We start from the raw sequence: 12,144 nt of genomic DNA, 5'->3' as shown, positions 1-12,144 counted from the left end.
TTTTAATGTTTAATGTTTTATTCTGTTTTTAGTGTTCTGTTGGGAGCTGCCCAGAGTGGCTGGGGAAACCCAGCCAAATGGGCGGAGTATAATGTTGATGATAATGATGATTATGGAGAGCTTAACCACAATCCTGGATTTGGATGACATGCTAAACCAGACTTTTGGCTTAGCTGCTGTGGTGAAAAGCAAAACAGCTGCAGTCTCCGAAGCCGTGGTGTGATGTGTGAATTTGGTTTGTGTGTGTGTGTGTGTGTGAGAGAGAGAGAGAGAGAGAGAGAGAATCTGTGTCTACCGTATTCCTGAGAACACAGGCAGCTTTCTATACAAACTGTAAACTTGCTTGTTGTGAATGTACTTTCTTATTTCTTATTTCACTGTATAATATAAAACAGAGAGAACAATTATAGCACCAGACGAAGATGAAGCTCCCACATCGCCTGCCATGTCAAACCCTCACACATTCTTCCGTCCACCTGAAAGGGGTTGGGATAAGGTGGTGGAACAGACTGCGCCACATCAGATTATATACGTGCAGCCAATTGATTCCGATGCTCCACACGTATAACTCCCTGCAGATAAAAAAAAAAAAAAATCCTTCCAGTAGCACCTTAGAGACCAACTAAGTTTGTTATTGGTATGAGCTTTCGTGTGCATGCACACTTCTTCAGATACACTGAAACAGAAGTCACCAGACCCTTATATAAAGTGAAAGGGTGGGGAGGGGTATTACTCAGAAGGGTGGTGGGAATGGGTAATTGGCTGATAGGTGTGGTGAACCTGTTAACGACTGCAATTGGTCTTACAGGAAAAAGCAAGGGGTGAGATGGCTAAAAATAGCTTTATCGTGTATAATGTGAGAAGAATCCAATGTCTCTATTCAGACCAGGTCTCTCCATGGCTTTAAGTTTGGTAATAAGTTGCAATTCAGCAACTTCTCTTTCCAGTCTATTTCTGAAATTCTCTTTCTATTCAGTCTATTTCTGAAATGCATACAAAAGCTCATACCAATAATAAACTTGGTGTCTAAGGTGCTATTGGAAGGATTTTTTTAATTTTGTTTTGACTACAGCAGACCAACATGGCTACTTACCTGTCCCTGCAGATAGAAAGCTAGCACATGGGGTGGGGGAGAGTTCCAGCTAGAACCTTGGCCTGCTGTGATTTTTTCTACTTGCAAGGTCTTTCTTTTATTTTATAAGGATCCAGAATGCAAGTTCTCCCCCCCCCCTTTTTTTTTTGGCTAGGCCCCTTGTCTACATCAGTGGCAGACGCGGCTGTTGCTTATGCGATCTTGGCTGGTCCTGACCCCCGCTATCCATATGGTGAGTCTTAACTGCCCATTCATTCCCATCCGAGTAGCACGACATATCTTTTTTCCACTGCATGCCTGTTGACGGTTCCTTTTTCACCTGTTTCAGGATTAGGCCAGCCCAAACCATCCCTCTCTGGAGTCCTCACACCTGATCTGAAGGACTTGAAGTTGGGGGTTGACTGGATTTTCTTTAAGGTGCCTGTTTACCTCTTTGTTTCTCTTGCATCCTTCATCTACATGCAGCCGCTAGGAGAGATCATCAGGGGGTTTGGGCTGGGTGTCCATCAATATGTGGATGATACCCAGCTCTACCTCTCTTTTAAATCAGAACCAGTGAAGGCGGTGAAGGTCCTGTGTGAGTGTCTGGAGGCGGTTGGAGGATGGATGGCAGCTAACAGATTGAGGTTGAATCCTGACAAGACAGAAGTACTGTTTTGGGGGGACAGGAGGCGGGCAGGTGTGGAGGACTCCCTAGTCCTGAATGGGGTAACTGTGCCCGTAAAGGACCAGGTGCTCAGCCTGGGAGTCATTTTGGACTCACAGCTGTCCATGAAGGCGCAGGTCAATTCTGTGTCCAGGACGGCTGTCTACTGGCTTCATCTGGGACGCAGGCTGAGACCCTACCTGCCCGCGGACTGTCTGGCCAGAGTGGTGCATGCTCTAGTTAACTCTCGCTTGGACTACTGCAATGCACTCTATGTGGGGCTACCTTTGAAGATGACCCGGAAACTACAACTGATCTAGAATGCGGCAGCTAGACAGGTGACTGGGAGTGGCCGCCGAGACCACATTGAAAGACCTACATTGGCTCCCAGTACATTTCTGAGCACAATTCAAAGTGTTGGTGCTGACCTTTAAAGCCCTAAACGGCCTTGGTCCAGTATACCTGGAGCGTCTCCACCCCCATCGTTCTGCCTGGACACTGAGGTCCAGCACCGAGGGCCTTCTGGCGGTTCCCTCACTGCGAGAAGCCAAGTTACAGGGAACCAGGCAGAGGGCCTTTTCGGTAGTGGCACCCGCCCTGTGGAACGCCCTCCCACCAGATGTCAAAGAGAACAACAACTACTAGACTTTTAGAAGACATCTGAAGGCAGCCCTGTTTAGGGAAGCTTTTAATGTTTGATGCATTACTGTATTTTAATATTTTGCTGGAAGCCACTCAGACCGGCTGGGGAAACCCAGCCAGATGGGTGGGGTATAAATAATAAATTATTATTATATTGAGATGCGGCCACTTCATCTTCAGAATGTTGCTTCCTGCGTGTTACATGAGGGATTCCGGGCACTTCATGCAGCTCTTAATCTCAGGATCATGAGTCTGAGTTCCACTTGTTGGGCAAAAGATTCCTGCATTGCAGGGGGCTGAATCAGGTGACCCCGGGGTCCCCTTTCAGCTGTATAATTCCATGTCCCCTAAGGAGATGTAAGGCCACCCTATGACTCTGTCACATGACTGGGAACGTGGTGGGTGCCATAGACAAGAGGAGGAGAAAAGTTCTTTAATTGTGGTTCCGCAAAGGTGGATCCTTGGGAATAACTCTTTTTTTTGCTTGTCTGCCAGGCATGTGATGCTGAAATCCTAGCCACCTGCCAGAAAGGTAAATCATTCATAATGAACTGAAAAAAATGTTTAAAAGTACTTTCCCAAAAAACAAACAAACCCAGAGTCCTTTTTGTTGGGAAGAACTCAGAAGGAAATTCCCAGATGTCAGAAAATGTTATTTATGTATGGTACCACCGCGGTTTGTGTTTTGTTAGCCCCAAAATGGAAAATGAGCGAAGTCCCAACCAGAGAAGATAGGCAACTTAAATGGATGGAATACGTGCAGCTTGCGGACCTAACATATAGAATAAGAGAACAAGAAGAACATATGTTTAAAGAAGATTGGAAAATGTTTATTGAATATATGGAGGAAAATTGTGTTTTATTTGAAAACATGGGCAGCATTAAGATAAATTCAGCCGTGTAAATAAGTTTTGACAGATGTAACAATGGAATACTGAATGGTTTAGTTTATATAAACTATGCCGGGATTCATGCTGTGCAAAATGAATCATGGAAAGAGAGGAAGGGAAGTCATTGATATTTTAAGTGAATATTCTAAAATGTAAAACAGAAATTAAATTTAAAAAAAACCTCAAAAAAGAAAGCAAGGCAAACTACATCCCAGGTTTGCTGAAACAAATGGGGACACTTGTTAGGCTATTAAGTCTCGCTTATTTCCCTCCCCCACCCCCTGGCGGCTGCCACTGATGATCAGCTGTGAAGTTTCTAGAAAGTTTAGGTGCCTCCGTGGTTGATGTGTCGCTGCCAGAACTGGAGGAGATCCGAGTGGCTCATGTGATCAGCATCCTTAGTGAGATGAGAGATTTCCTGCAGCCTGACTTCAACAATTCCTTTGACCAAATGGTAAGTGGAGGGCTGACTTGGAACTGTAGTCCCAAAACAGCCAGAGACTCAAGTTTGGGAAACCCTGGGATAGATTGTGAAGCCGCATCTTCCTCGCCAGGGCCACCAATTAACCACAGTTTCTCCAAACACAGAAATGGTGCTTTCCCCCCCTTGCTTACCGCACTGAGTGGCACGTGAACTGGCCTAGCAGTTCCCATATTCCTTTCCGTTTTGTCCCTGCGGAGATTGCGACACACCTTGCTCGACGAGGAGGAGGAAAACACATCTGCACATGGCTCAACTCTGCCTGTATCTGTGCCTTGTTCTCTGTTCTCTGGCGGAAGGTTGTGTGTGTAGAGGGGTCTTAACTTCAGCATAGCTCTGTGCCGCTACAATACCTACATGTCTGTTCTAGGTGGGCAGGTTGTCCATGACTATTTAGACTGATTAGGGTTTACCCCTGTGTTTCTTCCTTTTCCAGAATCTGGAAACTCGTTTTAATCTTGCAATCGCTTCTCAGTTCACAGCTCTGGATTATATTAAGGTAAAAGGCAATTTATTGCAAGATTGCACCATTATTTTTTATTTTTTGCTGTATTACAGTAGGGTATGCTTTCCTGTCTTCCCCATGGACTCAATTCCCACTTGTGTTTGCAGGCAAATCGGCAGCGGAGCCGCACCATGGCCCTTCTACAACAGATGTTTGCGAATGTGAACTGTCTTATTACCCCAGGTATCTGATGCCAGCTGAATTTAACACTATTTATATCAACTTGTAGGGGCTTTATTGGCCTGATTTGCTTCCCGTCCTACATGTGCTCTGGTCTAAATTAAAATGTTTTCATACTGAGTGTAGTAGCGCCTGGCCAAATGACGCTGGGTGTTTTAAATGCAGCAGGGCATGAGGTCATCACGGTTCCCCCGTTTATTCCTAGAGAGAGGTGGTGTGTGTTTTGTGACTGGTTGGTATGACCTCTGTCTGGGTATGTTAAAAAGGTTATATGTGTTGTCACCTACCAGCCGTTGAATCTCTAAAATGGGCACATTTCCTAAGCCATCTTCTACATGTGTAATACCCTCACCATATAAGGCATATCAAGGGAGATTTGAACTGTAACTTGTGGCTTGGCTCAGTTTCTTGATGTTTTTACTCCCCCGGGCACCTTTGGGAGGAAGCAGGGGATATAAATTAAATAGGTAAAGAAAAATATGGATTTATGTCATAAAACGTATATACTAAAAAAACAACTGGCCTAATGCAGCCAGAAATATGCTAAAGATTTTTTGCTGAACTAGGTGAATTAAAACGGTACTTAGATGGCAGAACATGCACTTTGTATGTGTATCATTTCAGATTCAATCCATAGCGCCTGTTTAAAGCATTTCTGCTTTGCAGGCAGATTTCATCTGCATAAAAATGTTTTTTTTTTTTTTTTGCTTTTGACCTCACATCCCTTTTTCATTATCTGTTTTTTTTTAATTGAAAGTTTTCAACATACAGTGCAATAAAAGTTGAACTAATCTAAATAGAGAAGAGAAGAAAAAAGCAAAAGAAGAGAGAAAGATAAAACAGAGAAAATAAGAGGGAAAAGAGAGGGAAAAATATAAAAATACAGAACCCTCTGTCAGGGGTAGATTTTAACTCTTATCTCACACAAAAGGGAGAGGACCCTCCCTGCTCTCACTTGGAAGCTTCCATTTCTTCTCCCAGTCTCCCATCCTAGGAGTTCTTCCCTTCCCTGCCTCTCACGCAGGGTCCTTCATCAGTCATCCATCACCTTCCTGTGAGTAAATTGCAGTTTTCAGTAAATTTTGGCTTTCAGAACCAGCTCAGCTAAATCTTATGTGTGGCGTAAAGGTAATGGGACCCCTGACCATTAGGTCCAGTCGTGGCCAACTCTGGGGTTGTGGCGCTCATCTCACTTTACTGGCGTACAGCTTCCAGGTCATGTGGCCAGCATGACTAAGCTGCTTCTGGCGAACCAGAGCAGCGCACGGAAACGCCGTTTACCTTCTCGCCGGAGCGGTACCTATTTATCTACTTGCACTTTGATGTGCTTTCGAACTGCTAGGTTGGCAGGAGCAGGGACCGAGCAGCGGGAGCTCACCCCGTTGCAGGGATTCGAACCACCAACCTTCTGATCCTTTTTTACTGGGAAACAATTATGGGGGTTGACTAGAAACGTTCACAGTGAGGGATAAGAGGGACTGTTAAGAGCCTATATAACTCAGGATAAAAGCATGCAACTTTAAAAAAACCCAAAAAAGCCCACAGTACACACACATTTTTCTCTTGTGCAAGGTACTGCATGCTGTGCCCCAAAAATCCAGGACTCTGATCTTCTGACTGGGTGTAGCGATGTTAGGACAACTCTCCGGACCATGAGGTAAAGACATGTGTTTTTCAAAGCAAAACTGTGGCAGTGAGGAAGGAGGGCAGGATTCTCGGGAGACCTGGCTCCCTCCAAAGGGAAATTGGCCATTGGATACATGGAAACTGAGGCTTGCTTTGGTTTGCTGTCTTTGCCATCTTAAAGAAGAAATAATGCTCTTGGGATTTTTAACACTCCATGTTGGCTGGGCTTCAACTGATAGAAACACCCCAGTTGGCTGGACTTCTTTGAGGGGAGAGAAAGGGGTTCTAGATGTGCAGCCCAAGTCGTTTTCCAGGTTGACCTTCATTGCTCAACAAGTATATATCTGCTATAGCAGGGCTGGGAGCTGCATGCCAATGGAGGATGGGGCCAAAGGGAAAAGTGGGCATGGATGTGACCCTTGACCAGTAGGCTGCATTCAAGGCATGCAGATGTTGGAGGGTTCTACAAACACATCTTTCCATCCAGGCAAGAAAGTAGCGGAAGAACGTTGCCTCAGGAGAGTGAGGAGAATTCTCAGGGATGATTGACACCCTGGCCGGCACTTTCTTGATCTCCTGCCCTCAGGCAGAAGATATAGAAGCATGATTAGTCGCACCAACAGGATAAAGAACGGCTTCTATCCATGGGCTGTTAGGCTGCTGAATGAAAAGATAACAACAGGGCAACTGACTTTCGGGTTTGGTGGGTGTGCGTCAGTAAACGAGGGGAATTAAGACTAAGAGAGCTGAGTGGGGGGTACTCGTGTAATCTCACTGTATACAAATTGTACAAGTGACAATAAAGTATTTCAATTGTCACAGTTCACATTCCAGTACTCAAGAGGGATGTGAAGCTGGGCTGTTGAGGGATATGGTCTTAGGGCAGACTTTCCCAAACTTGGTTCTCCAGCTGTTTTTGGACTAGAACTCCCATCATCCCTAGCTAGCAGTACCAGCGGTCAGGGGTGATGGGAATTGTAGTCCAAAAACAACTGGAGAACCAGGTTTGGGAAACAATGGTCTAGGAGGGAGAGCGTGTGGCCTAGGGAGTCCTAAGGATCAGAAAAAGATGTCTGCTGGTCCACCTCTGATGTGCCCCTTCTCTCTTGATATTTGTAGGTACATGCAACTGGCCAACTTGACTGGCATCCCAGCACTGGTAATACCAGTTGGATATTCTATTTCAGGGCTTCCGATCAGCATCCAGGTAAATACGACTTTCTCTGGCTAGTAAAATGGTTAAAGGACCCCTGGATGGTTAAGTCCAGTCAAAGGTGACTACAGGGTTGTGGTGCTCAGGCCGAGGGAGCTAGCATTTGTCCAGACAGCTCTCCAGGTCATGTGGTCAGCATAACTAAACCGCTTCTGGCGTAATGGAACACCGTGACAGAAGCCAGAGCGCATGGAAACGCCATTTACCTTCCCACCGCAGCAGTACCTATTTATCTACTTGCACTGGTATGCTTTCGAACTGCTAGGTTGGCAGAAAGCCGGGGCGAAGCAACGGGGGCTCACCCCGTCATGCGGATTCAAACCGCCGACCTTCCGATCACCAAGCCCAAGAGGCTCAGTGGTTGAGACCACAGCGCCATCCGCTCCCTCTCTTGCTGGTACTGCCCAGGTGGCTGGCACCTCTCATAGCTCATCCCCATACACACAGCAGAAACAACCACATAAATTCACTCCTACCTTGGCACCTACCTGATGCCTCTCACCCTGGTTCCTCTCAAATGTGGCGACGAGGATGAGAGTTTGCCCCTTCCTGGCCAAGGATCACGTGTGCCGCTCTGGAAGCTGGTTTGTTTTCCTCTGAAAAGACGGGTGCTCTCTGGTCACATTATATATTACTACAGGATCCTACTGAAATGTATGCAGGCCTCTTCCTCCTGCTTCTTGGCCAAGAAGCCCTTGGCTGGTTGTGTTTCAACAGTGACCAAATACTAGATGTGTTAGCCAGACGTAAAATGGTAATGCCACATAACAATGGAAATGCAACTACCCCATTCTTTTTCACACACTGTCGTATAGGATGAAATACATCCGCTGGCAGGTGTGGTAGCTCAAAAAAGACACATTTGCCCCTGTGGTTTGTTAGGATACACACAGGAGAACCTGCCAAATGAGGACATTCAAAGGGTGCGATTTTGAAGAATGCAAGAGCAGCCCTGCTGCAGGAAACCCAGAAACCATCTATTCCAGCATCCCCTTCTCACAGGGGCCAACCCAGAGCCATAGCTTGGGGGTGGGGGTGAGAGCTGGGTTTTTTTGCCCCCAGTGGAAGTCTCCAGAGAGGTGCCACTGAGGCTTTCAGCCTGTGTGTGTGTGCATTGGGGTGTGTATGCCAAACTGGGTCTTTGACCCAGGTGAAGTAAAGTCTAGTTTTGCCCCATGCCAACCAGATGCCTAAGTTTCGCCATTTCCCCTCTTGCTATTCCAATCAGCTGGTATTCAAGTCATCTGGCCTCGGATGATGAGGTAAACAATAGCCCCCACGGCTTGTATCAAGTGGGGAACTGACTTTGCAGGAAGCTCCCTCTGTGGCATTTGTAATGTCTAGTTAAGCCTCCTTCAAATAGATAAGGGGCAGGCTTCTAAAATGTCAATACCCTAAAACACTGAAGAAGTTGTGCCGGTTCTCTTCTCAACCTGACTTTACTTCATATCCTGGTTCTCTTACAGCTAGCAAGTCCCCTTTCCCTTAACTGAGATACCTTCATGCCCTTTCAGTTGGTCTTCTTAGAGCACAAATGACCTTGATGGAGGTGCTGCCCCCCCCCCCCCATTGCATGGTGTATTCTAGTAACTACTTTGAAGTATTCTTCCTCAAAGCGTATCCCTGTTATTGTACCCTTCTCTTTCTCACACAGATCATGGCGAAGTGGTGGGATGAAGCACTACTGTTCCGGATTGGCCTGAAGCTGGAGCAATTTCATGGCATAACAGCAAAACCAGCCATTTATTACGACATTCTTGGGCAATAGGGCCGGCTGTCTCGAACCAATACAAAGTAAAACTTTTTTTAAAAGCGTTTGGAAGTTTTGGGTGGCTTGAGGCAGGCGAACAGGCACTTTTTCTGTGCATCAAAATCTTTGCTATTCATGGAATATGAAGTAATAACTTATTGTTTGGGTTGAGGTTTTAGATCTTTAGATCTACACCCACGCTACTTTGGGACTGCCCAGATTCAGGGTACCCGATTCTGAGCCAATGAATGCTCTTCAGCTTAAATTACATGCAGCAGAGGCCAGCAGAAATAGGTGCTCTGAACTAATAGCCCTCCAAATCAAACAGAATAAAAGCATAGCTGGAAATATATTGGGGAGAATGACCATGGTTACAAAGTTCATTTTGCCTGTTTGTTTTTTAGAGGTAGAAAGGTTAATACAGAGTATTTGAACCACAGATAGAGAGGAATGATGGGCCTTGGGCTTTTGCAAAAAAAAACCTGCCCATCCCCACAAAATGAGACAGCATAGATAAGGTCATAGTTCATTACCTTAATATTGATCTGTTGCCATGATTATGGGGGCATAAAAAAGGGCTTGTTCCCATATAGGTTCTCTTACAAATGCAGTCAAAATGGTTAAGGCTGGGGGGTTGCCAAGATCTTTGTGCTGATGGAGACAGGATTGTTTTCTCAGAATTCAGACTAAGAGGGCTGTGCACCCATTCACAAAATCTGGCAGGTGTACAAAACCATTACACAGAAGGCAAACTGGTGAGGAACCAAAGAATAAATATCTATATCTATATATGTATCTATATATCTATATATAAACATAGCTGCCATCTCCACCCAGGATTTGATGAACCAGGCTGGAAGAGGGGGATAATCTGTTTGGTGCTGCATGCCATGGTTCAGGCAACTCCCCACATCTTCTCTCCCCCTACCTACCCAGTAGGAGGCCATGGGAGGAATAGACTGCTCTTGCCAGACGTCTGAACTGATGAGTTGTGGGGTGCTTTCCTCACCACTCCATGAAAATAGGTTGTGGTCTGCAAGTGGTCCTGTTAGGGCGTGTTGAATTTTGCAACTTTCAGATTCCAAAAATGAGGGGTTCTAAAAAGCTGTAACATGAGCTGGGAATTCAAAAGATACTGTGGTTAAATAAATATAATTTAGTTTTCCTTGGTAAGGAAAGATGGTGTAAAATTGCGTAAGAAACATTAAAATGATTATGAAGTACTTGCAGTTATTTTATTTCTAATTACCTGACATTTTCGGAAAGTAAAATTGTTTGGTTTTCTGAAAGCAGTTTATGTGCTGCTTCATCAAATGCAGACTTGTAAATGTGGTCCAATCACAAAAGTAATAGAAGATTTGAATTTCTAACACCCAGAAAGGTATTTATAAGACTGAAGAAATTTGCAAAAATTGAGTTTTACCCCCCCTAAAATGGCATGCCCTATTGTTCCTAGGTTATAGTTAATCGCAGTAATCCTGAGATCAGGCCAAATTGAGGCTCTGTACTTAGCCTTGTATGCTTCCTTCTGGCTACTCCTGCAGCTAAGCTGGTGCCAAACGTATTGCTCTGCTTTCCTTTGGACCCCATCAGTGAAGATGAGAGCAGTGTCTTATTCTCTGGCCAGCCCAGGATCTCCATACGCACTGCCCAGGCTTGCATCCCAGGCAGATCACTTCAGTGGTTTAATTTCACCCCCAGAGGTGCACTCATTGTTTCTTGGGACAGATATGTGCCAGTAACGTTTCACTTGGTCACTGGTTCACAGATACAAAATGGAGAGTACTTGTTTATCTGACTAAATCTGTGACACTCAGTCCAAAATAAAATGTTTTATCAAAGTCCCCCTCAAGCCAACTCCTCCTGTACAGTACTTCCTCGCTTTTGAATAGAGTGAGCACACTTGGTACTAAAAGGTAAAGGTAAAGGGACCCCTGACCATTAGGTCCAGTCGTGGCCGACTCTGGGGTTGCGGCGCTCATCTCGCTTTATTGGCCGAGGGAGCCAGACATGTGCCCAGCATGACTAAACCACTTCTGGCGAACCAGAGCAGCGCACGGAAACGCCGTTTACCTTCCCGCCAGAGCGGTACTTATTTATCTACTTGCACTTTGACGTGCTTTCGAACTGCTAGGTTGGCAGGAGCAGGGACCGAGCAGCGGGAGCTCACCCCGTCGCGGCGATTCGAACCACCAACCTTCTGATCGGCAAGTCCTAGGCTCTGTGGTTTAACCCACAGCGCCACCCGCATCCCACTTGGTACTACAGCAGTGTAAAATCAAGGTGTGTAGACATCAAATCACAAAATGAATGGGAGAAGACTGGGCCGAGCTGTACCCAATTCCTGAGAGCTCAGAGCAGGTAAACTAAGTTTAGCTACTTGAGCTTGGCACAGAATATGTTGGGCATGCAAACATACATTCTGCTGCACCTCTATCACCCAACAGCCACACGTTTGAGGAACTGGGTGCAGCAGAGAGGTGTCATTTTCTGATCACGTCAACCCGCTCTGGTAGAATTCAAAGTATATTTTAAAAACAAGTTTTTACTTGCCTCTTTGGTCGTGCAGTAGTTTTGAGCTAAAGACAGCAGCACTGTAATGTGACCAAGCGTCACCCCCCCCCCAAAATGCAGGGGTGCATTCCTTTTTGGTTGGTTGCTTCCTTCCTTCTTTCTTTTCATTAATAATTTTTATTAAATTTTCAAATTTTACATTTCAAATTAAACATCTGAAATCAAACCTGGTCCTATTAGATTCAGTGCGGTTAAAATGAAATTGGCGCAGGCTGGGACTAGCAGTACCAAGGGAGAGGGCCAAGCTTAGTGCCCACGCCCATCCTGATCCTTAATTTCTCACATGTAGTTGTCATTCATTCATTCCCATGGGTGAAGTAACAAACTGGACTTGTCAGTTCTGTTAGGGTGAGGCCTAACCTGCAAGGGCCTTAGCCACCAACCTCTTAACTCCCCGGCGGTCTACAGTGGGTTGAATGTGTGTCTATACCTCAGTGCATTGTACCCTGCTGGTTATATTGGAAATATATACCGTATTTTTCGCTCTATAGGACGCACTTTTTCCCCTCCAAAAATGAAGGGGAAATGTGTGTACGTCCTATGG

The 12,144-nt window shown here is 45.5% G+C and overlaps 1 protein-coding gene across 2 annotated transcripts in view; it reads left to right on the top strand.

The window, feature by feature from the left end:
• LOC310752615 (uncharacterized protein) overlaps positions 1–10,249 on the top strand; it is a 36,965-nt gene extending 26,716 nt beyond the window's left edge. Inside the window, exons 12-21 of one of the 2 annotated variants that reach the window (XR_014542998.1) lie at positions 1,248–1,325; positions 1,422–1,510; positions 2,877–2,913; positions 3,577–3,725; positions 4,189–4,251; positions 4,365–4,440; positions 6,010–6,094; positions 7,183–7,270; positions 8,931–10,014; positions 10,052–10,249. Coding sequence is in view for 1 of the 2 variants with exons in the window: in XM_083593398.1 (XP_083449524.1) it covers positions 1,248–1,325; positions 1,422–1,510; positions 2,877–2,913; positions 3,577–3,725; positions 4,189–4,251; positions 4,365–4,440; positions 6,010–6,094; positions 7,183–7,270; positions 8,931–9,044 (779 nt within the window). In the remaining variant the exon portion in view is untranslated. Of the gene's footprint in view, positions 1–1,247; positions 1,326–1,421; positions 1,511–2,876; positions 2,914–3,576; positions 3,726–4,188; positions 4,252–4,364; positions 4,441–6,009; positions 6,095–7,182; positions 7,271–8,930 lie in introns of both variants that reach the window. The other variant, XM_083593398.1, reaches the window with a different exon arrangement.
• Positions 10,250–12,144: the final 1,895 nt, after the last annotated feature.

Source organism: Podarcis filfolensis, assembly GCF_964270895.1.
Source record: "Podarcis filfolensis genome assembly, chromosome: 17".
NCBI classification, from domain to species: domain Eukaryota; kingdom Metazoa; phylum Chordata; class Lepidosauria; order Squamata; family Lacertidae; genus Podarcis; species Podarcis filfolensis.
Note: the sequence above shows the minus strand (reverse complement) of the source record. Positions and strands in the feature narration are given on the sequence as shown.